Here is a 27,806-nt window from a genome sequence, read left to right as displayed (position 1 = left end):
CCGTGACTCAGTCTGGCCAATCAGAGCACCATACCTTGCTGGTGCAGGGGTGAATCTGTATCCCAAGGTAGACCAAGGAGACATGTATTAGCGTAGGCCACGTTAAGCTGCTTTAGCAAATCCGTTTCTAATTTCTTTACAGCCACAGTGTTTTGCTTGTTTGTTTTGTTTTGTTTTGTTTTGTTTTAAATCCCTTCTCAACTACCTGCCGTCTTCCTACTGGGGTGGCAAAACTGTAAGATCTAAGTGTAGGAAGCCACTCTTGAGGGAACCTGCCTTGGAATGAAGCCAACACCGAGGAGCACGGAATGGAGAGAGGCAGTTCCTGATAATATATCATTTGAGCATCTGGATCTAGCCACGCGTACTTCCCATCTCCTGAGCCAATACAGTGACCTCTATTGTTTTCTCTTTCACCCCTCCTCTCCTTCCTTCTTTTCTTCCTTTTCCTTTTTCTTTTTTAAATGTTCATTCAATTTTGAGGGAGAAAGATAGCGAGCGGGGAAGGGCAGAGAGAGAGGGAGACAGAATCCCAGGCAGGCTCTGTGCTGATGGCGCAGAGCCTGATGCAGGGCTCCAACCCCCCAACCGTGAGATCATGACCTGAACCAAAACCACGAGTCAGAGTCTTAACACACTGAGCCTCTCAGGCGCCCCTCTTTTTCTTTTCTTGTTTGGCTTAAGCTACTTTGAATTAGATTACTATTGCTTGAATCAAAATAACCCTCATATATAAGTCCAAACTCTTTTTCTCCCACTGGCTGGTTCAAAACTCACCTTCTCCAAGATTAACAGTTCCTCTTTCTGACTCACTTATTTTTTTCAGTGCTTCCTCAGAATTTACAACTTTTTGCATGACGTCCTTTTGTGCCTGTTTGTGTATTGTCATTTTCTCATACAGTTCTTTTGAAATGTCCTTGACTAGAGTTTCAGTCAAGTAAAAAACAAAAGATATTTACTGGGCTCTTCTGAGCAAGTGGCAATGTGCTGGGTGGTGGGGTGGAGGGAGGGTAAGTCATTTAAAAATAACAATAGAACATTTGAATTGGGTCAGAGACAAAACTCGTGCATTAGGAAGGCCCATTCAAGCTGGGAGAGTCCAGGAAGGGGTGATGCATGAGCAGGGCTTTGTCCTGGCTGCTGTCATGGACTCAGGACTGGTTTGCAGGTCACTTGCAAATCTGATGATGTGGAGAAGAAAGACCTATAAGCAGCGGGACGGGAGGGAGCTAGCTGAGCAGGTGCCACTTCGCGAGTTGCCTCGGGGCTCTCTGTCCTGAGGTCCGTGAACTTTTGAAGCTGCTTCAACTGCAGGCTCAGGCGTCAGTCCTGTGACCTGTCAGGGAATATGAAAATTCTCTAAGGTCTCTCTGGCCGAGTCAGCGTTATGTCACCTCATTCTGACCTAGAACTCAGCAGGCCTGTTTCCTGATGACCAAGCCTTGACTAACTTCTGCCTGGACCCCTTGCCTGACAGCAGATTCCCTTCTGGGCACACGGTCCTGCCTTGACCAGGGCTTTGCAGGTGCTGAGCCCCAGGCTGGGTCCCTCCTGCTGGCCTCCACGTGCTCTGTCTGGCCCTTTGCTTATTTCTGTCTATCAGGCTCTCCCTGATCCACCTGCTACTTTCCTGTTGGGCCGTCTGGGCTCTGGGCTTTGGCTGGTCCCCATGAGCCCATTGCATCCAGACGGATCTGGCTAAGATGGATTCCGGGGGCAGGAAGCTCCCTCTCCCCTCTGCCAAGGTGCCTCCGTCTCCCTGAGAACCATCTGCTTCTCCTCTGAGACCTGGGGTTCAGGGGCAGGAAATGACTGTCCCAAAGTCACTTGCCAGGGTCTGCAGTTTTCCCTAGCAATGTTAGTGAGACATTGTGGGACCTTCAGACAGAAGGCAGCAGATAACTATCATTAGAGCAGCAGAGAATGACTCTCCCTTCTGGTATTGGAGAAATTGGAAGAGAAGGGCTTGGGATTCTATATGCTCAGGCTCATAGCCCAGGCTTGACAAAAGCCCTTTCAGGATTGAAATAACTGCCGCTCCCAGCTCGGCTGTCCATTTCTGGTAGCAGCAGCACTTTCTCTTTGTCTGCAAACTGCTGTGCTGGTGTTTGCAGAAGGGGTTCCTGCCTGCTAACTGTGTACTCTTGCTGCCCTGCAGAAGGCAACTTCCTAGGAAACAGGGCCTCTCACCCCACCGGGCCTGCCTGTTGTTTATCTTGTCTTCAGATGAGTCACTGCTTCTTGTGACTTATTGACAGGCCTGATGTGGCTCTGCAGAGAATCCAAAAGCCGCGGGTGCTTCCTTGGAGGAATGCCTGTCTCGTGGAGGAGAGAAACCAGGACTTAGTCCTGGGGATTCCTGAGGTCATCTGTCGGCAACTGCAGTTGTGACCTGGGGAAGTTGCTTAATCTCTGGGCGTCTGTTTCTTTATCTGTTTTTTTTTTTAAATTTATTTATTATTATTTTTTTCATGTTTATTTATTTTGAAAGAGAGAGAGAGAGAGAGCGAGCTGGAGGGGGTGGCGCAGAAGAAGAGAATCCCAAGCAGGCTCTGCACCGTCAGCACAGAGCCCAACACGGGGCTTGAACTCCCGAACTCTGAGATCATGACCCGAGCTGAAATCAAGAGTACGACGCTTAACCGACTGAGCCACCCAAGCGCCCCTGGCTCTTTGTCTGTAAAGGGGGCATAACCATTTCTGTCTCTCAGGGGCATCGTGCAACGTCATCTTTTGAAACCCTGGTCTAAATGTGGGAGTTGAAGAAAGATTTCAGAGCTTGGGGCTGCCTGCAGGGCTGTTGTCTCGCAGTTACCTGGACCGGTGCCAGGTTATTGCCCTCTGTGCGCTACCCAATACCTTAATTCCCTGATGTCAGCTTCTCAGTCTTCCTTCTGTGGGCCTGCTCCTGTTCCCTGGCTCTGGTGGGAGGCCCGAGGTGGTGTTCATGCTCTCATTACGTGTTTTCAGCCACCTGCCCAGTTGTGTGCTCAACGCCCATGAGCCTGCTGTGCTGGTCCACCCAGCACAAGGGAAACTGCTCTTCCCTTGGCTGGTGGCTGCTCACGCTATTCCTTTTCACTTAGATTTTAAGTTTCAGCTAAGTAGTACCTATATATAGTTAAACATTTTAAACACAAGTTCTATTGGCACAGACTCCTTTTCCCTCGCAGGCACATGCCTTTCCAGAATAGAGATGGTTTTTTTTCCAGCTCCCCTTTGCAGCGGGGAATGACCATGGGACTCAGTTCTGGCCAGTGGGATTGACACAGAAGTGTTGTGTGGTCATGTCAGGGAAACATCCTGGAAGGACAACTGGAATATACTCTCTTTTTCATCTTTGTCCCCTTTCCCACCCAGCTGGCAGGAATATGGATTTGATGGAGGGAGCTGGAGCAGCCATATTGAACTATAAGGTGATCTTGAAACTGGAGGCCATGTGTGGTCTAGCAGCAAGAAAAAGGAGCCAGAGTATTTGAGAACTTTGTGGAGCAGCCCCGAGTTGCTTATCTTCAGTCTTTTACCTGGCACAGAAATGCATTTCTGTTTTCAGGATGGGCTTTTGTTTTGGGTTTCTGTTTCTTTCTGCCAAACCTGATTCTAGCAGACCCAAATGACCTGCCCTGCCACTCCCCACTGACAACCCCTTGCTGTCTTTTACTTGTTTCTTCTAGTATTTTCCTCCAGATGTCTGCATAATACACCTTCATGCTATTTCGTTGTGTATTTGATTTTAGACATTATCTATGACTTCATGCTACAAAATATTTGGATTTAGCTTTCTTTGCTCATCCCCTCACCTTCTGCTACCCTCACATACTGCCCTCCTGCCCTATCTGGCCAATATGGATTCTGGTTGAATCCATAGATAGTGTATTTATCCATTATTACCACTGTGTAATTACTGTCTATAGTACAGGGAGTATCCCACAACTACATTTTCTTTTTAAATATAACGTTTTGCTTTTCATGAAATTAATAATGAATCTTTTTTGGTTTGTTTAGTTTTCTTTTGAGGCTTTATTGAGGAGTAAATTACGTGTAGCAGAATATGAATCGCTTAAGTGCCCAGCTTAATGGCTTTCACATGTGATGTACCTGTGACACCAGACATATGACATCCCAGAAAGTTCCCTTGTGTCCCTGTCAGTTAATACCCACCGTAGAGATAACCACTCCTCTCCCACCCCAGAGATAACCACTTTTTTGGATTCCAACTCCATAGACTGTTTTTTTCTGTTTTTGAAACTTATATAAATAGACTGACACCACGTGTATTCTTTTTTGACTGACTTCTTACCCTCATCGTGTTTTTATGTGTTTATTTATAATGTTTATTTTTGAGAGAGATAGAGAGAGGGAGAGAGAGAAAAAGTGTGAGCGGGGAGGGGCAGAGAGTGAGGAGGACAGAGATCCAAAGCGGGCTTTTTGCTGACAGCAGAGAGCCCAAAGTGGGGCTTGAACTCATGAACTGTGGGATCATAACCTGAGCCGAAGTCCGACGCTTAACTGCCTAAGCCACCCAGGCGCCCCACCCTCATCATTTACAGATTCACTCGTGTGCTTGTGTGTATCAGTCATTCATTCCTTTTTAATGATGAGTTGCATTCCTTGGATGGAAATATCACACTTTGTTTATCCATGGACATTTGGGCTGGTTCCAGTTTTTGGCTATTATGCATAAAACTACCCTGAATATTCTTGAACTAGTATTTTTCTGGCTCTATGTACTCATTTCTGTGGACATATGCCTAGGAGTGGGGTTGCTGCCATAGGATGGATATATGTTTACCTTTATAAGAAATTGCCACAGAGCTTTCCAGAGTGTTGGAGGCACCATTTGGCCCCCATCAGCAACATACGAAGGGGCTCCTCCTCAGCACTTGGGATTGCCTATCATTCTTAAAATTTTTTTAATGTTCTTTAAATTTTACCTGGGGGGGGGGGAGGGGCAGAGAGAGAGGGAGACGCAGATTCCGAAGCGGGTTCCAGGCTCTGAGCTGTCATCCCCCGACACGGGGCTCAAATTCACGGGCGGCGAGATCATGACCTGAGCTGAAGTCGGATGCTCAACCGACTGAGCCACCCAGGCGCCCGTATCATTCTGAACTTGATCAATTCTTCTGGGTGGATAGTGATCATCCTTGTGGTCTTAATTTGCATTTTCTTAATGACTAATGTTGCTGACACCTTTTTCATCTGCTTGTTAGCTATCTGGACATCTTCTGTTGTAAAATGCCTGTTTGAGTCTTTTGCTCGTTTTTGGTTTGCTTAGTTTCCTGGAGCTAATTTAAGCATCACTAACTTACCCCTAAGCCCTCTGACAGAACGATGAAGTGACCATCTGCATTCCCCTCTGCCCCCTGCTCTCCTCACCTTGGACTCCTCTTCCCACCATCCTGGGAAGCCTCTTCCCTTTCCTTCCCCTGTGCTCGATCTCTGCTTCCCGGATCTGGTTATGTCTTTGTTCCCACTTTACTCCCTCCTTTTGGTGGAACACAGCCTCTGAGCTTCCTGTGAAAGGATATTTAAGAAGGACATTTTTGGGGACTTGGCACTTTTGAAAAATATCTGGATTGTACTCCACTTAATTGATGATCTGACTGGGTGTAGTATTACTTCCCTCACAGTGGTGAAGGCTTGTTCCTTTGTCTCTGGCTTCCAAAACTGCTGTTGAGAAGTCTGAGGCCGTACTGATTCTTGACTCTTTTTATGTCACTCCTCCCCCTGCCCCTTAGAAGCTTTTGGGATTTTTTCCCCCTTTCTTCCTAGGAGTTTCAAAATTTCACAAAAATGCTTCTTCTTGGGCAGTTTTTCATTCATTGTCAGGTCCTCTTTCAGTCTTTTCAGGCAGATAAGTCGTGTTCTTCGGTTCTCTACTATTTCTTAGATCATTTTCTCCCTACCGTTTCCTCTGTTCCCTTATTCTGGAATTCCTGCTGGTCGGATGTTAAATCTCTGAGACTGATTTTCTTTCTTACCTTTTCTCTTCCATGATTCATCTCTTTCTGCGGGATTTTTCCCAAATTGGTCTCCCGGTTGTTTTATTGAATTTTTCATTTTTCTCGCTTATATTTTAATATCCTGGAGCTCCTTTTAGGTTTTCTAAATGTACCTCTTTATATCCCCAAAGGGAATGGAATGACCGTGAATGGCTTGGCCGCATCCGCGAGTGTAGACAGGTGGCCTACAGGGGCCAGGCTCACCCAGTGTGCGAGGGAAACAGGTAGAGTGTAAGACAAGAGGGAGTGGGGGGACCGTGGTGAGCTGGAACATGGACTTGGGATTGGTGGATGTTTTTATTCTCGAAGAGAAGCTGGACATCTGGATTTTTACGGCTTTTATGTGCTAGCAACTAATTTGGCTTAAAAAAAATTATCGACATGTGAGTTAAACCAAATACACGTACAGGCAATATTTGACCTGTGAGCGACCATTTTGTGAACCTCTAAGGGTGTGCCTTCTTGTTTGAAAATTACCCTTGCCTTCATTCTCTACTTCGTTTCTCACAACATCTCCGTGAAGCCCCTTGCCTCAGGGCTCGTCATGGGTAGAACTGTTCTCAAGAACTAAGTATAGTACTCTGCTTAAAGATGCTCGGTCGGTTGAGCGTCTGACTCTTGGTTTCGGCTTGGGTCATGATCTCACAGCTCATGGATTCGAGGCCTGTGTCAGGCTCTGCGCTGACAGTGTGGAGGCTGCTTGGGATTCTCTCTCTCCCTCTCTCTGCCCCTCCCCTGCTCACGCGCATGTGCGCGTGCTCTCTCTCTCAAAATACATTTAAAGGAAGGTGTTTTTTAAAGTGTTGGCAATGAGCAGCGGTGGGAGCGTGCTGCTCAGGTCTCCCTGCTGTGCAGGGTGTAGGGAGCTCAGCCTCCACCTGCCTCTCCTTTGGAGCCCGTCACGGTGTCGAGGCTGAGCCACACTCTCCCCAGGCTGTTCCCAGCAACGACCGACCACAAAGCAGTAGGGAACAGAGCCGGCCATTTCTGCCCCACTCAGCCCATCTCTAGCGTCACACCTTGCTCTGGGGTCCCCAGGCCCTGGATGACACTTTCTCAGAGCTTCACTGCAGTCTCACTCAGCTCCCCCTTCCTTCTCCTCCTCCCCCTTTGCAGATGTCAGGCCTGGACCGTGGCCTGAGGCTCTGTCTGCCGGCTCCTGCTCTCCACCTGAGCCTTCCCAGCCTTTCCCCAACAAATCTTACGCACTTTTAATTCTGTCTGCTGCTTCCCCAACTGACGCGGCTTCTGAGGCCCCAGGCCCTTGAAACATGCGTGTGGAGGTTACTTCCATTTCTGCCTGTGGTAAAGGACTCCCAGGACATTCATGCCTGGCAGGGAAGGGCCTTGAGAGGGCAGCTGGCCCCATTCCTTCTGCAGAGCTGCGGCCGTTAGGAGGCCAGAGGGCCCCCCACGCCCCCAGTCCCCGAGTCCCCTTCAGGTGCTGGCAGTTGTTTGGGTCAGAGAAATGGCTTCTCTTCTTGAAGATGCTGGGATGACGTAGGGTCTGGGGGGCAAGGGGTTCTCTGCTGGTTTCCCATTTTCTGTCAGAATGTAGGGGATACAGTCAAGGAGTTTCCTCACAAGGAGTTTCCTCTGCCCGCCCCCCTACCCCCGGCTTCTTACTTCGGGACAGTTGGGGCATTGGGGTTTGACCTGCTGACCCCCTCCTGGGATCTTTCTCTGTATCCATCATCGTGCTCCCTGCCAGGCTGGCCTCCCTGCTTTACATCCTCCCAGGAAAACACATATGGATGGTTTCCCCAGTGACAGGAGCCTCTGGGTAAGAGGAGGTTGGGACACCCTTCCAAAGGGTGGTAGGGTTGACCTGCCCCTGAGGGGTTGCGGTTCTTAGGCCATGCTGAGCTGCAGTCTTCCTCCCAACCTCCTCCTTTTCTAGAAATGTGAGTTTCCACAGAGTTCCATGCTTGGGAGGAGGCGGAGCCCCGAGGCGAACCCAGCACTTACTGGATGACCCGAGGGACACACAGAGCTGTTGCTTCGCGTGGTTCTCGCATCTCTTCTCATTATCACGTTTGTTCTCCACTGAATGTTTCAAGATGAAGCTTTTGCAATCAGGGTCATCTGACCTTGGCTGTCGGAAGGGATGGAATTATGGCAACCTCTGGGGAGGGTGCCTCCTTCCACCTCCCTCCCTCGCGGTCCCCCGGAGGGTTTTGTGGATGTAATACTGTAACAGAGCGAGAGAGGAGTCACAGGCCCTGCGCCAGCCGCCCCCCCCCCCCCAAGGTGACTGAGCCCGAGGTCACCTTTCTACCCAACTCCTTGGTCACAGAACTCACTGCATCCTCGGAATCAAAAGTGTGGAGAGGCTTCCTCACTGCTGGGTGGCTTTCAGCATTTTTCCTGCAGTGGTGGGCACCAGCCCCTGGGGCCCATAGGCCTGGCAGGCCCCAAGGACTCTCTTCATTTTCCTGGTGTTATTCTTGGTTTAGGAACCCCAGCGAGCTCTCGAGCTTTTTGTAGATGCGTCCCACTTACTCTGAGAAGGCATTTGGACCCTATCCTGGGGCTCCATTTTGTTCCTTTGTGCCTCTCATCATTTTGCTTTTTAAAAATACATTTCTCTTCATTTCAGCTGAGTCATTTTCCTCCTCCTCCTTCTCTTCTTCTTGACACTCCCAGGAGCCGGAAGGAGCCCTGTCCCAAATCCTTGGCTCCACCAGGCCAGATCTTTTCCAAATGTCAAACTCTCAGGAGCCTTGGCACAGAGCGGAGCCGACTGGGTTCTGGCCCTGACTCTCTTCCCTCCCTCGTCTCTGTCAGCCTCTGCTTTCCTTTCTCATTAGGGAGGTTTATTAACTGGCTTTTCTGCGGGTACCTTTGCCTTGAGGTTTGCAGACAGAGCCTGGCAGGAAGGCCCTGTGCTCCCTAGCATGGCCCTGCTGCTGTCTGGCCCAGCCCGCCCCTCAGAGCTCCCCTGGGCACTCACCTCTGTCAGGAGGTGCAGCATCAGGGAGCTGCTTGGGGGCCACCCTTCCATCAAGAGAGGGGCCGGGCCTTGCTCCAGGGTCTCGGCCCAGGCGGCTTCGGACCCTCGTGTCTGCTTCAGGGAACGTTCCCACCAGGCGGGACTGCCCCTGCCCCGCCCCCCGCCGGCACCGTGGCCCTGGCCACGAAAGGCTTTGTGCCCGCCTCACAGAACCGCTGAGACAGTGGAAAGGTTGGGCCGCTCGTCCCGTCTGCACTCTTGGCTGTAGGGGAGAAGGCTCCCAAAATGGCCGGGAGAAAGAGCACCTAGCCTTTACAGGGCATTTCATGGGCTTCGAAGACTTTCCCATGTATTGTGACTCCGGTGCAGTTTCAACTGTTTTGTCCTCACCGACCACTGTGAGGGAAGCTGGGTAGCTGTTCGTTTCCTTATTTTTGTAGCTGAGGAAACAGGCTTAGAAAGTTTAACAGATTTGCCAAAATCTCAGGGCCAGTCCTGATTTAGTTTTTCAGTTGTTATTAAAGAGAGAGAGAGAGAGAGAGAGAGAGGGAGAGGGAGGGAGAGGGAGATTGACCTAGTACAAGACAAGTAAGGGGCTGGATCACTAGTCCTGTCTGCGTCTCCTGATGCCAAAATTACAGGCTTCTCAGTGATTTTCAATTTTGATAGCCACTCACTGATTCTATGACATGTTGGGGCCTCTCACAAGGACAGAAGGGTATATTTGCTTTCTTTTTATTTATTTATTTAAATAAAAAAAAATTTTTTTAACGTTTGTTTATTTTTGAGACAGAGAGAGACAGAGCACGAACAGGGGAGGGGCAGAGAGAGAGAGGGAGACACAGAATTCGAAACAGGCTCCAGGCTCCGGGCTGTCGGCACAGAGCCCGACGCGGGGCTCGAACCCACGGACCGCGAGATCGTGACCCGAGCCGAAGTCGGACGCTTCACCGACCGAGCCACCCAGGTGCCCCGGTATATTTGCTTTAGAAGTGAATTGAAATGGGTCTGATTTGACAGCTGGGCACTCTTCTAGACATTCATTCATCCATTCACTCCGTGCAGTGGCTGGGCTGCTGGGGAGACACGAAACTGTGTGCAAGTGACATGGTCTCTTCCCTCATGGCATTGAGGTCCTGGGGTTGTTACGGTACCAAGGACGAAATCAAAATCCCAGTTTGGAGTTGAAGAAGGTGCGGCAGGATTCTCTTAAGCTCACTTAGGGAAGCCAGTCTCCGTCTGTCACTCTGAGGGAGCCACACCGTGAGAGGTCTTGGGACCTGATCATTCTTCCTGTGCAAAGCCCTCTCTGGCACCCTCCGTCCTTTGCTGAGTGCCATTCCTGACTCTGGAGGGCCAGCAGGCGGCTGGTCCCCATCCTTGTTAGCATCCCACTTCTTTCCACGCATGTGGGCACTCCCCTTAACTCGAAGAACTATAAAAAGTCCTGAAAACTCTCTGAGGAAAAGTGGAACCAGCTGATTGTCGTCCACACCTTGCGAACAGTTGCCCTGCCTCTGAGAATTCCGTCGGGGGGAGTGTTGCTTGTCCCTCACGGTTTTAGTTCACCCGGGCAGACCTGATGTTAAGCGCTGGCGAGGCGGACGTGCGCCCTCAAGAGCCACCGGGCTTGGGTTCTGTGGAGCAGACATCGGGGCTCATCCCGGTGGGGCCCGTTTCGTGCATAAGCTGAGGTTGGCTTTGTGGGTTTTTTTCCGTTCTCTTTGGGGAGTGACTTTTGGTGTGTGTGTTCTGAGCTGCTTATGCAAGCGGCAACGCATGACTCCTAGCCCAAGGCTTCTGTTGCTCTTTTCTTCTCTTCTCTGCCCACAAAAAATAATTTCACATGAAACCTGTTCTCTGGCCAAGGCTTGTCCCCTCCTCGGCAGGGGGCTCTCTTTTGTGTTGACTTTAGAACAAATTCAGATTTCTGTCTCCAGATTTTGGGGCGCGCAAGCTCCAGCTTCCTTTGGAAACTTTGCTTAAATACCAGCATACTTGGAAGCCCTTCTGCCTTCTTCCTCCCACAGTCTAATAATTCCTGATCTGATGGATGGGAGCAGTCCCGAGGGCTGGGGGGGGGGGAAGCCAGCTGCCATTTTTGAACACGGTGTATTTCACCCACGTTTTCACACCCGGGGTGAGAAATTGGGAGTAAGACTGAGCAGAGCGAGCCCTCGGTGGGTTGGCACGCCGACTCTAGAGCTCGTTGGCCTTGTGACGAGCTCCAGGCATATTAAGATGGCTTTGAGCCTCAGTTTCTCCATGAGCAAAATGGGGTTCAGAAATAATGCCCATAAAGTGCATGGGGGGGCACACAATAGAAACTGCAGGTGTCACGAGGAGGGTGGTGATGATTTCCGGGGAGCCTGGCTTCTCAGATGGAGCTGGTGATTGGGTGGGTTTAGTGGAGAGAGTTCTAGCTGCATGTTCAGAAAAGCCAGCCGCTCCCCAAAGCTCCCCTCAGCCGCGCCCGAGAGAGCCTTAAAAAAAAAACTACCTATGTGCACAGAAAAGTGATGAGACTCCACGATTCTCCTGCTCTCCCTTATCTGAACCAAAATTTGAGTCTTTGCAGAGAGGAAAGGTGAGGGCAACAATTTTCCTTTCCGTTCTAAAGCAGAGCTCCTCAGAGGTGCTATAAATATAAGAGTATAATTATTCTTTCTCTAAGCCTTGTGTAAAATGGGCATACTAGTGATTGGTTTAAATTAAGAAGAAATCAAATGTGGAGGTTCTAAGCCCAAAGAAGGGGAAAGCAGGTGGGCTTAGAGTCACAGATCTGGGTTTGGGTGCAGACCCCCCCCCCCACTAGCCACATGGTGGGGCTTGGGACCAGCTGACCTTCCCCCAGCTCAGTTCCTGCGCCTGTAAAACGGGGGTGATACCCACTACTTGTAGGATGGAGTCCGGATGAGGTAACAGATGCAAAATGGTGCCCGGCACGTGGTAGGCACACCAGTGGCGTGTACCCTGGGGGGAACCAGGAACTCCAAGCTCTGCTCTGCTGTGGTGAGGCGGCAGTGAGCTTCCCTGCTGGTGCCAGGCTGCTGAGCTGTCCCGCCGGTGGCACTTGCCGCAAGCTCAGTGTGAAAGAAAGGGTGGCCAGGCCACAGGGGAGATGCACAGGTGAGACCAGAGGGACTGGCACCTCTAGGCAGGCTGCACGGAGTGCATCTTCCTCTTTGTCTTGGCGACTCAGGCAGCGGTTTGGACAGAGTGCCTCTAATGGAGGAGAAGCCCAGGACGGTCATCTTCACCTGGTCCCCCTCCCCCCCCCCGCCCCCCCCCCCCCCCCGTAAACAGAACACCCAGCATTTTAAACGGACTCAAAGGCTCACTTGCTCACAGCCTTCCCCCCACACGCTGGCTGTCCAAAGCGCTCTCAGACAGGAACACTTACTCAAGGGAAAGCCATTTATTTCAAATCTTTATTCATGATTGGAGAAAAATAATGCCATGTGACAGTGTACAGGTCCTGCTGCCTAAATCCGTAACAGAGATAGACGTTATGACTTAGCAAGCTCACGTGGTGCCAATTCTGAGATCAGATGAGGTTGTTCTTCCGTAGGAAATGGGCCCTGGTAGCATTGTTTTCCCATGTTGTTCTAGAAAAGCCTTTTGCTTGGTTCCCGTTTAAGTTTCTCTCTTTGTGTGTGTGTCTAAGTATGACTACAGCTCTGGGCTGGTGTTTTCTATTTATTTGGTGTCAGGTGTCAGCATTTCGCGGTACTAGGGTGGTCCTCTCCTTTGAGAAAAACAGGGCTATTTATTGATACAAAGGAGAGGTGTTCAGATCATCTTGTTAAGATGCAAAGCTCAAAATAAACACCGTATCTTTATTTGGAAATCCACATCCTTCCTTAAAGGAAGGCTCATGAGTAAATTTGTATGAAGTATGAAGCCCAAGCTGAGTGTCTATTTTTAATGACTTCTTTGCTTACATTTTAGATTGTACAAATGCCTCTGTCAACCCTTACAGGAATTTGGACTTTACTCAGTTTCGAGCAGAAGAACCTTAGCAATAAATACTACCGTGTGCCTCGAAACATTACGAACCAGAACGAAAGGAGATCTACCTGACTTCTGAGAAGAAACAAACCAGTGGCGTGAAAAATATACAACCGAGATCAGTGAACGGGTTTAAATGGACATAATAAGCAATTTGATGCCTGGGGGGAAAACACGGAGATAATAAATACAAATGACAAATATTTACAATGGAAGCAACAAACAGGACATCAGTAGGCGAACACATAAAACATTTACACTGAGGAAAATATAAAAGCGATGCCTTTCACACATCCAGCCCAGGAGCCGACGAACAAACGAACGGCCGACCCAGCAACGCGGGAGAATGTTATTGTTTCAGCCTTTGAGTGATGTAAGTAAAACGGTCAACGTGCTGCAGTGGCCCATGGCATGAGACAGCCATGGTTTACGCTCGGTTCCCATGGCAGAGCCTGACACATCGCTCCTCCTCCCCCCGCAGGCAGAGCTGGCTTTTCTGCTTCCTACAGGTCTAGCTCTTTCTAGGTGCTTCTCCCAGCATTTTGTCACCTTCCCCCACCCCCCCATACCCAAATGGTTTCTTTCCAACGTGCACATGAAAGATTCGGGGAGATGACCTTCCAGCCGGAGGCTGGAACCAAGGAGATTGGATTTGGGGTATATAAATACTAGCTGGGTTGGGGTCAGGGCATTCCCTGGAACAAGTTATGTTAGAGTAGATAAATTTAGCTTCTCTATCTCTGGCCTCAGGTTGCTTTGAGGGAGAGCTATAAGCTGATATAAATGGAGGATGCTTCCTTTTTTGCCAACTCACTAGAACGGGGGTCAGAACACTCAGGCCCAAGAGCCAAATCCAGTTGGGCACCTGTTAAATATAATTTTACCGGAGTGGAGCCAAACCCCTTTGTTATGTGTTGTCTCTGTATGCCTGCTTTCATGCTATAATGGCAGAGTTGAGTCTTTGGGACAGAAACCACATGACCCACCAAACTGAAAATAGTGTATTTACTATCTGGACTTTTACAGAAAGAGTTTGCTGACCGTTGCTCTAGAAGGAGCTGGCCCAGAACACCCGTCTATTCTTTGTAATACTGGCCTTCTATTTGAGTACTGGCTGCAAGAAAGGATAAGCTTTAATGTGATAACCCAGTGGGAAAGAAAGGGCCTATCTATGGAACATTTTGAACAATCACAAGAACCCCAGCGCTGACCCTTTATTATAATCCTCTCCCTCCTTGCCTTGGAATTTTACTTCTGTCCCACCTCTCTTTCTTTTGTCCACTCGGACTCTTTTCTTCGTTGCTAAATTTCCAGTCCGGATCTGGAAAATCCTGTCTCTCAGTGCTTCCTGGCGGTCTCCTCCATTTATGTAAAAAAGCTCAGCATTTCTCGCTGGAAATCACAGTCATCTGGTTCTCTTCTCCCCCTTTCCATGCTCTAAACCCAGAAGCCACGTTTCCAACTTGGCCTCATGGCATCGGGTACAGGGCTTTATCGATCTTGACTGAGGGTCAAGGAGAGGTAACAAAATGGTAAAGAAAATCTGTCAAATGTACTCCTCGTGTGTGCATTTTCCTCCGGGTGTGTGGTTTGCCCTAAGTGGCTAGAAGCCCACGCCAGGCAGTTAGATGTACAGGTACACCGTTCTTTGATTCCTTTTAAAATATCACTCAAAAGAAAAAAAAAAACCAGCCCCCAAAGATGGGCTGTATTTCTTTTTCCTTTGAGCTGGTTTTAATGACCCAGTTGCTTTGTTTGAAAGCCATTTATTTAGACGACAGGTATGTAGATGTAACTGGATAAATAAAAAAGTGAAATAGAGATTTGAAGCAGTGGTTAATATACAAACACACAGGGGCCACTCCCTCGGACATGGTCCCCCAGACAGAACAATGGCTCAGAACTTACACGTAGAACCCTTGCCCTCCCCGTCCCAAGCAGCTCTAAACCTCAAGGTCCCATGCAAGAAATGGAATTTCCGTTCGGCACCAAGCACCCACACGGCCCTGTCTCCTCTCCACCCTTCTGACTCCCAGCTCGATTTTTACATTCACCCCTGCATCCGAATCCAGCCGCCCTCTGCCAAGACAGCACCGGAAGATGCGGGCCGGGGCCCAGCACCAAGTGCGAGGTCTAGCTGGTGGGCCTGCCGACCCCTGCCCTTCCCTGGCCCACCTCCCCCACAGCAGAGCAAACCGCAGGCCGCCGCCCAGTGGCTCCACGGTTGGAAAGAAGACAAAGTTGCAAGGAGGCTGCGAGGCACGCTCACTTCAGGATGTGCAAGTGTGGAACCCACCGGGCACAGCCGAGACCTCGCCGCTGCCCAGGCCGTCTCCGCCTCACCTGTTCGTTCCGCTAGCACACGCCTTCATCAAGTCCGCAATCCCCACCAAATCCTGCGTGTGACATCCCCCCTCTTTAATGGCAAATGTTCTGGAATGTCCATAGAGAAGAAAATGGACGGCATGGAGGAAAGATTTCCCGGCCAAGCCTTTCGTTTCACCTCCGGATATCGGAGTATTCAGACTGTTCCTCCTCCCACTCGCTGCTTCCAGAAGTTCCCTGGCCCCCGTGGCCGGCTGCTCTGCCCCGGGCATGAGCGTTTGGGTGGCTTTTGCTACCTCGCTCACCCTTGACACCTCGGCCCGTCTCCCGACTACTGGCTTCCGAGAGGTGGTGACCTGTGTCTCCGTGGTGAGCCCTAGAGAGCTTGGCTCTGTCCACCTGGAGCTGGCGCTCAGGGGGCACCGTGGGAGGCCTCTGGATGGCCGAGGTGCAGAAACTCAAGATGGAGCACAGGCTTCCCCAGTTCTGCTCACACTGAGCCTGAACGCTGTGGGTGATGGCCTCCTTCACCTCCTCCCCACAGGTCAGCAGTAGGTTCACCAGGTCCACGTAGGGTCTAGAGATTGAAAGCAGGAGAGAGAGAGAAAGAGAGACCGAGAATGGAACCAGTCCCGAATGGGCCACAGAGGGCAGCGGTGACACAGGCAAGAGAGATACAGCCCATGCCTGGCTTGGGTTTCATTTGGTGAAAATGCTTTCTGGAATGGCCTCCAGCTTTTATACATATCCTCTGGAGTGCTGGCCTCCAACTACCCTTTACTAGGTGGCCATTACGTACCAGGCTCCACGCCAGGCATTGGAGAGAGAGAGGCTGGTGACAGAGCCTACCATCAGGAAAAGGGCCAGTGGCAATTTACAGGTGCATACAATAAAAGGAAGAGCCTCTGGGGAAGGTGGGTGAGAATGCCAGGTAGGGCGGCTGTGTGAACGTTGAAAAGGAGCACAGGTCGTGCTTAGGGTCTGCTTTTTAGCAGGAGGAGCAGTGAAGTGTCTTGGGGGCCAGTGGAATAATACTTAGGCAAATGGCGAAGGGTCTGAAATACCAAACCGAGGACTCTTTTTTGGCAGGGGAGGAGAAGCCATCAAAATTGGGGCTGGGGAGCTCCCCATTGCCCTCTTGCAGCATGGTGTCAGGTGGGGCCGGCTGGCTTTGCACTTGGTGCCACTCTCCTGGGTAAGCCTTAAGCCTTAAGTGAGACTCCCAAGAAGCCAATCTCCCGTGTCTGTGTCTGCCCCTGGTTTAGGCTCATGATGAAGAAGGGTGTTTTTGGAAGGTACTGGATGCAATTCCATCTGTACCTGGAAGAGTCTGAGATCGGTGGAGAAGGGTGGGAGGCAGACGGCCACCCTGGGATCTTCCCTTTCCTGGTAGTAAAGGTTGAGGAAGGGGAGTGGCTATCCAAGCATCTCTACTCTTCCCACCTCGGCTTGCCTGGAACTCGAGGTGAGGGCTGGCTGCAAGGTGCCTGTGTGTTGGAATGAGCGCCAGCCGTCTGTGAGATGAACACACTCGGTTCTGGAGGGGAGAGCATTGCTCAGGCCATCCAGCTGCCCTGGGTTGTTCTTTAGGAAAAGTGCTGGAGGAAGAACGGCCCCATCATGCCAACATGGGGTGGGAGTTGTGTGCCGAAGGCGGACACGGTGTGTCTGCTTTTATGGGCTTATCTGGTAAGAGGCGGCCCCAGCAATGGGCTCTCATGGCCCACTCACTGAACCTTTCTTACATCTCACTGGCCTTTTAGAATCCCCGAGGCGGGTATGGAGTGTTTCATGTGGCTAAGCAGCATTCTCAAGCAGTCCTTGGCTAGCAGTATTTCTGGGTATATCTGACCATGAGCATTATGCAGCTCTGGGCCATCACCCGGGGCAGGAAAATCACTCTGGAACGGGAGCTCATTTATAAGAAGGGGCAAGACTTTTTTCCCTCTGTGAGCCTGGGCCACCTGGGTGGCTGCATTTTAGCTCACATCATCTTTTCTTTGCAAGCTGACAGTTGCTGCTAGGCACGAAGAGCAGATTGTGTTTTAGGACTTGTGAAGTAGTTTACTGCCATTTTTATGAATTAGTCCTCAAGTTGTAGTTGATTGAACTGTCCTCATGTCATAGATGTAAAAATGGAGATGGCTGGCGGGGGGCGACGGGGGGAGAGGAGAAAGTAGTTTTTGGAAGCTTCTGGGCTGGGAAGGCCTAGAGCTGGGCTGAGAGCAGAGAAGAGGAATGTTCTGGCTGATAGAGATCAAGCTGCCTTTTAAGGCCTACTTGATGCCTTTGGAGTCAGAGAGTCTGTGCATGGCTGATGGACAGGGTGCTTAAACTCTCTAAGGCAGGCCCCTAACAGTGACAAGGACAGCGATAACACTCCTCGGGCTAACAGAGGAGGGTAGGGGGCAACACAGAAGAAATGTTCAATGCGTGTTTGTTTCCTTCCATCTTTTGACAACTAGCAACTGATTGCCTGAGGGAGCTCAAGGTCATGGAATGTATCTGCTACCACAGCATCAGGATTTTAGCACCTGATTGCACCTGCCACCCTCTGGGGATGGATGAGCAAATTGTAGGGGCTGAGACTCTCTTTTTTGGGACTAGCCCTGCACTGAGTTTCTTGCCCCAGGGTAAGGGGAGGGCTCTCTTGGGAATGTATAGGCTGCCTCCTGGCCTCCTTTGCCAGGGCAGTCTGCCTGCCAGATGAGCTCTCAGAACCCCAAGGCGGATCCGAGAAGGCTGGACTAGCCCACACTCTCTCCTGCCCTTGGCACCCTCTCCCGAGGAGAAAGCTGTGAGCCATGGGGAGGGGTGTGTGTTAATCTAAGCCGTGTTTCGAGCTGGCGTGGTGCCTTCTCAGGCTGCAAACTCAGCCCGTGTCTAATGACAAAGCCCAGCTTTCTGAACTGGGTGTCAGCAAGGCTAAAGGATTTTAAAAAATACTTGGAGGGGGATGTGCCCGGAGGCTGCCAGCACCCAGTGACAGGGCGTGTGGTAGCCAAGGCAGTTGATATGGAGAAAGTGGGGCGGGAAGGGGTGAGAGGAACAGAGGGAAGCAGAGAGCTTGAAGGGAGCCGCTTCAACCAAACATGAGTGTTTTGGGGTGGATGGGGGTTGGGTTGAGGAATGGGGGTGATGTGGATTCTGGAGTGACTGTGATTTCCTCTTCTCTAAAATGAAAAGCAAATTCAGTTCTCATTTTGTTATCTGTGACCAACGCCACACGTTCTTAAATGGTCTTCTTGATAATTGGGGACTGACAGGATCCTTTGTGCCCAAATCGGTTAAGATAGTTAAAGCACAACTCAGTCAATTCAGCCTGAAGTTCAAGTTGATGCAGTGCATACTCATGGCTTCAGAAGGGCAGGTAGTGGGGGGGGGGGTGTCTGTGGGGAGTTGGAGTTAGGTGAGACCCACTTTTGGAGGTCCTGGCTTAGCAAGAGGGAAGAGGACTTGTGTGCAGGCACAGTGAGTGTTCTCAGAAGAGGCCCGGGCTCACTTATAGGGTGAGCCACCTGCATTCCCAGAGTGGGCTGGGGTGGGGGGCTAAGTGTTCATTCTAAATGACCAAGGAGTCCTTCGGAAGTAAAAATCTCATGCCCCCATAGGCTATATTTCCATGGAGGAGGCACCAGAAAAGCCACAGGGCTTTCCTCCTTCTTAAATTCTAGGGGGGAACAAAAAACAAAACAAAACAAAACACCAAAAAACAAACAAAAACCCCCTCCAAAACCTTCAGTTTTCCCAAAGAAGATTTTTCTCCAATCTTGAAAAAGGCAAAGTCTCCTTGCACTCCAGGAATGTATTATTGACTTATAAACTAGTGTGCATCATCCATTCTTGAGGCCAAACAAACTATCTATAGTGGATGACAGTGGACTGAGGACAAAGGAGCTTCAGGACTCTCTCAGCCATGGGACATTTGCCTTTTCCAGAGGCAACTCGAAGGAAGGGAATTTCACAGTGCTCTCTTTGTGAAATGGGGTGTATTTGGGAAAAGGGAGAAACCTCTGCTACATCTGGGGGCCAGTGAGCCTTTAGCAGGTCTAATGGGGACAGAGAAGGTCAGGGGCAAGGAGGTTTGATGTCTATTCCTGACAATCAGCTTTAGTCATATATATTGCCAGTTCCCAAACTGGAAAGTAGGGATCAAACCTCAGAGCAGGGTCTTTAATCTCTTAGTTTCCCTTTCCTCCTCTATTGAATGGGGATAGTAATCTCTATCTTCTAGCCCTGTTGGGAAAGGTGCATGAGACAGTCCAGGTAAAGTCCCTGGCCAGGGGCCTGGCCCACTCACAAAATGATAGCTATTATCATTATTGTTATTGTTGTGGAAGCTCTTGTTGCTTTGTTTCCTTACAGGTATTTGGAAGAATGATAGATATTTTAGTGGATGTTAGTGTGACTAAGGAAAAGGCAGCATCATTTTGCTCCTGGCAAGAGCTGCCTGCAGAGATTCACGGCGAATCTTATAATTCGCAGCAGGGGTGTTGCAAGATACCTACAGCCTCATAACCTGATGGAAAGTGACGGGTGATGGTTGGCCTCTGTGACCCAAGTGGTGTGGGTCGGGTGGGGAGCAGTCTGCTTAGTGACACGGCTTGGGGAAGGCCATGGCACCAACGAAGGAGCAAGATTTCATAAAATTGTACAGATAGAGACCAGCGGTGCCCTAAGTTGCTGAGGCAGGAGCTATTGTAAGCCACCGCCCATGCTTCATGTCAGGAGCAACTGTATACCATGTGCTTTATCACTTTGCAAAGTTTAGGATCCCATAGATGAGATATATATATATGTATATATATATATATATGTATATATGTGTATATATATATGTGTATATATGTGTATATATATGTGTATATATGTGTATATATATGTGTATATATGTGTATATATATATACACACACACACATATATATATATATACACACACATATATATATATATATTTTAAGGACTAAGATGCTAAGATGTCCGGGGTTTATTACTGCATTGCAAGTCTTTAAATAGGTGAGCTCATATTTACCCACTCTGGCCTAAAGGTGTTTAGCTGGTAAGTTTTTGACATTGGTCTTGTGAAAGTTTCCTCTGGGAGGGCATTCATGTGTTAGGGAAGGTGAAATGGACCTTTGAAGGAAAGAGGGCTACGGAGGCAGGGGAAAAAAAAAAAAAGCTATTGCTGTCAGCTTTTGGCATGTAAGATTCTGGAGCGGGACTGCCTGCCTTTGCCTCTCATTGTCTGTGTGACCTTCACCTCAGTGAGTCCGTTTTCTCATCTATAAAATGGAGAGGAGGATGACGCCTAGCTCGCAGAGCTTCTGTGAGGATCCAGGAAGAGGGGCGTGTGAACACCTGAGCACAATGCCTGGCACTCAGTAAACGGCCAACGACTGTTACGAGTGCTCAGGGGCACTTTCATGGCCATTTGGAGTATTCACAACTGTTGGGATCTGGGCTGAGGGGAAGGCGAAGCCGTATTTCTGAATCCTACACATTTCATGCTTAGTAAAATATTTTCTGTTGCTGTCGCTTATGCTTGTGAAGCCAATGGTGGAAAGTTCTTTCGCTTTTCCTGAAGGCCAGCAGGAAAGGGACTCCCAGGGGAGTCAGTGCAGCTTTCTGAGGTACAGCGCAACCTTTCCCATCTGACGGGAGTTCGGCCTCCAGCAACAAGCCCCTTGGAACGCCTCTAACACCAACCAGTGGAGCGGGGCCCCTTCTCCCCATGGCCCCCGTGGGGGCGGCACTCACTCGTGCAGCAGCAAGTCCTTGAAGTGAATCATCTCCACCATGACTCGGGTGTTCTCCTGGGCGGCAGAGCACAGATCGTGTTTGAGGTAGCACTCCCGTTGTAACTGGAACACCATTTCCTTAATGGCTGGGCACTTCCGGCTTATGCAGCCGAATCTGTGCCGCAGAGCATGGGCCTTGCACTTCAAGGCCTCTTTGATAAATGACTTGCCCTGGGAACAGAGAGGACAGAGAAGACAGAGTGGGGCAGAAAAGACAAGTCCTCGTTATAAGCTTAGACGTCCGCCCTTCTTGGGCTGACACGGGGTCTTTGTGACAACTGAACCTTAAGGCCCTGCCTCACGCTGACGTCCGCGCAGGTGACGGGCTGACGCTGCATCGGGAGGTATGTCTCGAGTGACACGATACCTCCGGCATTTGGCCAAGAAGGATGTCACCGGGAGACTTAACAAATCTGCCTCCTTCCTCCCCAGCTGCTCGCCTAGTTTCCCTTGTCCCGGGGCTGCCGTGGCCATCTGTCCTCAAGGCAGCTCAGTGTTGGCGGCTTGGTGGTAACCTTTCTGGAACACAAGGGGAGTTTGGCCAGATGTAAATCCAGAGCTCCCAGCAAGAGTTTTCCCCAAGTAGAAGGTGTCTGCTCATCCCACTCTCACATCACTGCCTTTTCCTCCTGTTCCACGAATGACATCAAGATTGGGTGCTATCTGTGCCTCCTTTTCCTGTCTCAGCGCCTCCCACCGCCCCCAACCCATACCCTTGTCTCCTCCTATCCTTTAAGGAGGAGCATTCTTTTCCTTTTTGAAAATGATTCGACTCCTTTAAACTGTTAGGATTATTGCCTCTAAAAGGCCCGCCTGGCACATTGCCTGGCAGCATCTGGAGTCTGAACTGCCCAACTGACAGCCCCTCCCCCACACTCCCTGCCTCTGAGTGGCTAAGGCAGCCAGGCATACATCTGGCCCACAGTTCTCTTTCCTGGCAACCCCATCAGATTGTTCTTATCCTAGAAAGGAGACAGCTGTTGGGGGTGTGGAGGCAAGCTGGGGCGTTAGGTCCCTTATCAACCTCTCAGGGCAGGGAGGCATTCTGGGATGCCTACCTAGGGATCCCCGTTCCCCCATCACTATAGAAACAAGCTGTCTGGAGAGGTCACCCCTCTGTTTTTAGCCAGGCCTGAAAGTAACTGAGTTGAGAAAGTAAACGGGGTTAGGTTGGAAGCGGGAAGCCAGCCAGCACATTTATTTCAGTTCTTCCTTTAGAAGCAACTGAAATGGCTACAGACAGTGGCTCATCACTGAAGAGCTACCTCCCTGAGGCCCCTTTTGCTCTGACTTTCCAGTGGGAGCCAAATAGGATGGAGGGTAGGGTGTGCCGGTCTATGAAGTAGTTACATGCTGAGAACCAGCTTGAAAGGGATGCTCCACACTTGAGAACATAACTCCTGTTGGTTGAGAGAAAAAGGAAGATTAATTTGTCTGAGGGCTGCGGCAATCTGTTTGGGTATTCTTCCCCAACATCCTGTGGGATTGCCCTTCGGTACACATCTTTCCTCCGGATTTCCTATTACGTTTCCTAATTCCAGTTAATCCAGAAGGGATCCTTTATTAGGGAGCCTCGAGGAGTTCAAACGTTCTACTCTTTCCTTCCCTGGCTTCTGTTTCCCCTCCTGCCACCCCACATCCTCTGTAGGGTAGGTTGCCAGGCCCGTCGCATCCCTTTCTGGTTCCCAGGCATTGCTTTGTCAGGCTCTCTACAGGATGTCAGTAGATGATGACTGGTGACATTCATAAATCACACCTAAACTGTTGGCCTCATCCAAACATTGTCTCCCACTCCCCAATGCAGTGGGAGAGGAAGTTGATGAGAGAGAGCAATGGGGGTGGGGGGGGGGAGCTTCAGAGTGCATATATGGGTTGGGGAGAACGTGAAGAAGGTGAGCCCAAGGCCATCTGCCACCTGAAATGTATTTGGATTGTCAGCACTGGGACCATAAGATGGCTTGTTGGGTTCTTGCCCTACCCTGAGCAGCAATTAGGCTTTGTTTTCTACCCTGGGGATTCTGGGGTAGCTGGATTGCATTAGGCCTTATTAGAGGACTCTGTAGACTAGAGCTCATTCAGGGTTTTCAGGTTAGGAGAGGAGGGTCTGCTCCTTAGGAAGAATAAGTCTGTTATTCTGGAGGCCCCAAATTATCCATGTTGCCTGCTCACACACCCATTGGAGATGATGAGTTTCTACAAAGTTCGTGTCCCGTTTATTCTTTCTGAGAAGGTGAGAACAAGTCTTGGAATGTATAATTGGAGTCGCTGCCCTTCCTTCCCCGAACCTACTGTTTCTAATGTGATGGGCCTTGCAGACCGAGTTCTGGGTGGCCAGACATAGTGTGTCCCCTTACAAGATGTTTATTATTTGTTGTGACTTTTGTGCTCTCTGTTAAGAATACTTAGATGATTGTTCAACTTGCTCTCCGTCCCGCTCTGCCTGTGTAGACACAGCTGAAGAGTGGAGAAGGGTTTCGCCACCCCCCCTGACAGTTCAGGAGAGAAGAGTCCCATGAGTGGACTGGGGAGAGACTGGCATCCTGCTGTGCACCAAGAATGTCTCTTGCAAACGTTAAAACACACCACGAAGATCAGCCACGGAAATCTGTTCACAAGTCCTTCCAATGAACATTTCAATCATGTGATGCCAACCTAAAACATTTTGTGCTCTATGTGGTTTTTACCTGGGCATCAAATTTTCCAGCGTTGTGCAGAAAAGTCATGCAAATCCCATGTAAGCCTCGAATCTCACAAGAGTTGTTCTCGAAACATTCAAACACACCACACCCCACATCGCCAGCGTTGACCAAACAGTGCTGGATTTCCGCTAAAATGAGAATTACATACAAATGTATACAAAATTCTCAGCCGTGCTGGGGAATGCAGAGAGGTCGGCTGAAAGAAAAGTTAGTAATGACTAAAAGAAAATTTAAGAAGATAAAGTTAGAAATGACTATTTTGGGATCTAAAAAGCCAGGGCAAGAAAATTTCATCATTTAATCTACTTATGGAAATGTCACTACTTGTAAATACTGTATCTGTAAAAAATTAGCCAAACCTACGTTACAAAAATCACAATCAGAAGTTAGGTCTGAGCACTCCACTTTTCATCCTTTCCATCTTCTTAAAGTATTTGTGGAAATACTTAGTTTGAAAGCAGAAGATATTTCAGCTTCCTAAACCCACACACAAAAATAAGATTTTAAATGATTAGCTTGCTCTCTTCCTTCTGTACTTCATCAATGAAATACCCTTCTCTACTTGGAACTTGAAGCTGCTGCTGTTAAATCACAGCCATTTCCTTCCTGACCCCCAAATGCCAGCGTCCAAAGAGCAGTTTCAATTCAGCTTTATGATTCAACACCTAAAAATCAAAACAAAATTCCTATTAAGGCAGCGCCTCCAAACCATCAGCATTAAAAATACCAGGCTAGGGAAGCTGCGGTCGCGAGAAGGCTCAGGAATCGAGTCAGATGGGGGCTAGCCTGCAGAAACGCAAACGTCGCAGTTAGAGGCTCCTTTTAAATAGAGATCCGGTGTGAGATATCACTTAATCGCCTAGAATTCCCGCGACCGGGGAGTTTGCCGCCCTCCTTCGCAGAACGTGGCCCTAATTCATCTCTCCAAAAGGAGAGACTGAGGGAGTTAACTGTCAGGCTGCCGCACGTAAAAGCCTCTCTTCCGTCCCTCCCCCCTACCCAATTCACTGATTTAAGCCAACCACAAAATTACATCAGAAAAGTATATTTTGGAAGAAGGGCGGGGTCGGAGTAGATAATCCGCATTCAGATTAAATCTACCGAGAGAATGAGGGGCGTGTATTTGTTGAGGTCACCAACTACCGAGAATCACGTTCAGTTCTCAGGGAAAGCACCGGAGAGGGGGAAGGGTGGGCGCGGGTCCTAGGGTGAACCCCGCGCCGGCGGGGGGTGCGGGCGCTCGCGTGTGGAGGTGGGAGACTCCCGGATGATCCCACGCGCGGCCCCGGCGCGCCGGGCAGGAGCGCGCGGGGCTGCGATTCACTCGCTGCGGGCGTCCCTAATGGGCACTCGTGCATTCTTGCTCGTGCGGTGAGCGCACGCACGCTGTAGCTGGGTTTCAGGCCCCCACATAAAGGTGGGGGGGGGGGGTGCGCGCCGAGCGAAGGAGCTGCAGGCAGATTTTCTTTCTCTCTCAGGAGCTGGGAAAAGGGCCAGCCCCGTGCCCTGCACGCCTGGCTCTGCTCGGCAGCATGCGGGTGAGCTGAGAGCCGGTTGAGCAGCGGCGGCGCACAGTTCGGGCCGTGTCACCATTTCTTCGCCTGCTGACCTGCCCTGGAGCGGGAGAAGGCGGCAGCACCTCAGAGGTACGCTTTGAGCCACCTCCCCTCACCCCTCCCCGGAAAGCATTGCCCCCAAGGGGAAAGTTCGCAATGTAATCGGTCTGGCCTACAAAGTTCTCGGGTGTCGGGCATCTTTTGAGGAGGTGGGGGGTGGGGAGTGGTCCCGTCGTGGCCAGCCGGCTCGGAAGAGTTCCCCGGGTGCGGGGCGCAGGCCGGCTCCGGGGACCCTCGGTGCCTCCCGAGGGGCGGCCCGGATGGAACAGGGAGCTCTCGCCGGAACGGAGACTCTGGGGCCGGCAGTGGCCTGGTCAGATGCTGCCTCTTTTACCCTCGACCCCGGGGAGGACAGCAACAAGTCCTGCCCCAGCCATTTCATCACCCTGCCAGCACATGCGGATTCCCGGCGCGCGGAGCCGGGCGCGGACCGAGTCTCGCCTCGCCTCGCGCTTTCCTTTGCATGTCCCGCGCCACCCCAAGAGTTTGCGCTGCCCTAGGTGGGCGCTCACTAACCAGCAAAGCGCCCGGGGTGCGCTGCGTGGGTGCGCGGTGTTGTCTCCCCGCAGCTTTCCGCCTCGGGGGCGCTCGCACTTACCTGTGTTCTGCAGGGACAGGCGGCCTTTCTGCTGGGAGCCCCTGTCTTGGGGACCCTCCGGCGGGTTGGTGGCGTCGGTCCCCCGCGCCGGGTCGAAGGTGGCCAATACCAAAGCCAGGGTCACGAACTGGCCCAGCCGCTCGGCACACATGGTTCTTGGTATAAACCTCCCTCCCGGAGACCTGAATTCTTTGTGCTCCCCTCCGCCTCTTCCTCCTCCTTGGCCGCTTCCCCTCCTCCTCCCACTCTTCCTCCTTGCTCGCCTTTTCCCTCCTCCTCGCGGCCGCGGCTCGGATAGAGGTTACCCAGCGCCCTCCCGTAGCTCTCTGGAGAGCATGTGACCAGGCCGTTAGCGGCGCCGCGAGTGCCCGGCAATGGCAGGGATGGTGCCTCAAATATCCCTGGAAGCTCTGGTGTCACTTGAATGAAGGAGTCGAGCAGGTGTTGTCCCAGCGGCTGGACCAATCCGAGACCCCGGCCCGTTTGACAACACGGCTGGGAGGCGGGGCCTGCGCCCAACTACTACAGGAGGAAGCGGAGCGCCGCTGGGAGCGCCCGACAAAGTTGCCGACCTGGCGGCGGCCACGCGTTTGCGTGCGTGTACGAGTGTGAGCGCGGCCGAAGATGCGTGCGCGTGTGCTGATGCTCCAGAGCTATGGCCGAAGGCACTTAAAAAAAAATAAAAGTGAATCCCAGCTCCGATTGTAGCTAAAGAAGGGCGGGAGACGACGATCTGCGCTGGGACAGCGTTCCCTGGCTCGCATCACACCCGCAGAGTGCTGGGAAAGTTTCCTTTCTGTCGTTTGGAATTGAGTGAGCTTCCCAACCCCGAGCCTTGACAGATTGGGAGTCTCCTGGGCACAGTGACGCTGGGGGCAAACTGAGCACATATGGGAATTCCTGTCTTTGTGACGCTTTGCATTAAGGAAAAAAAAAAAAAAAAACAAAACAGCACCACAACTCTCAAACTCAGATAGGAGCAGAAGCACTAGATACAGGACTTGGCCTGAGCAGCTGGCCCATCTTCCCCCCTTCTTTTTGCTCTGATTTGGTGGGCCGTGCAACACCTAGGGTGCCAGTTCCTCGCCCCTCCCCCAATCCAGACGGATTCCGGGCCGGGCTGCAGGGATCCAGGTGACCGACTGGACTTGCATCATTTCCAGGCGGGTGGCTGTGAGGCCCAGGCAGCCCTGAGTCAGCCCTCCGCGGAGCATCGCTTGCCCTGGAGGTCGGAGCTTGAAAGGCAACTTTACGCGTCTCCAAACACACTCTTCCATTTTCCCAAAGCGCTACTCGCCGCCCTGGTCCGGGTTCCTTTTACTCTCCAATCATCGATGTAAATGGTTAAAACAAAAACAAAACCCCAAAACCAAACCCGGGGAAATTCTCTCCATCTCTTCTTTCTTGTTGGAGCTTCCTCCGCAAGCGCGGCCGGGGCTTCATCGCCCCGGCTGCTTTCTCCCCCGGCCCGCGGAAGCTGGGAGAAAGTTGGGCGCCGCTCGGAGCGCCTCTTCCCCCGCTGTGTGTGTACGTGTGCACGCTCACGTCTCCCCGGCGCCGGGGCCGGGGACAGGAACTGCTCTGGGCACCGTCAATCCGACGGCGCAGCTCCGGGGGCTCGCGCGGCTGGGGGAGGGCGGGGACCCGAGCGCCGCGGCCGTGCGCCCCGCCGCACGCACTCACCCGGGTTGGCCCGCCCTCGCCCCTCCCCCGCCGTCCCCACCCGCCTCCCGGAGAACAGGTGAGCTCGGGTACCAGCTCCCACCCCTCACCCCCACCCCGCTGCCCGCCCGCGCCCTCTGC

General features: G+C 51.2%; 1 protein-coding gene across 1 annotated transcript; it reads right to left on the bottom strand.

Moving 5' to 3' along the window:
• Nucleotides 1-12,374: 12,374 nt before the first annotated feature.
• On the bottom strand, nt 12,375-27,449 carry STC2 (stanniocalcin 2). Its single transcript, XM_007082791.3, has 4 exons — nt 26,004-27,449; nt 23,775-23,917; nt 21,050-21,261; nt 12,375-15,868 (listed from the first exon to the last, which is right to left on the bottom strand). The coding sequence occupies exons 1-4, from the start codon at nt 26,152-26,154 to the stop codon at nt 15,466-15,468; spliced, it is 909 nt and encodes a 302-aa protein (XP_007082853.1). The 5' UTR covers nt 26,155-27,449; the 3' UTR covers nt 12,375-15,465.
• Between the last annotated feature and the right edge of the window lie 357 nt (nt 27,450-27,806).

This window comes from Panthera tigris, chromosome A1, assembly GCF_018350195.1.
Source record: "Panthera tigris isolate Pti1 chromosome A1, P.tigris_Pti1_mat1.1, whole genome shotgun sequence".
NCBI classification, from domain to species: Eukaryota; Metazoa; Chordata; class Mammalia; order Carnivora; family Felidae; genus Panthera; species Panthera tigris.
The sequence above is the reverse complement of the archived record's forward strand: the minus strand, read 5'-3'. Positions and strand labels throughout refer to the sequence as shown.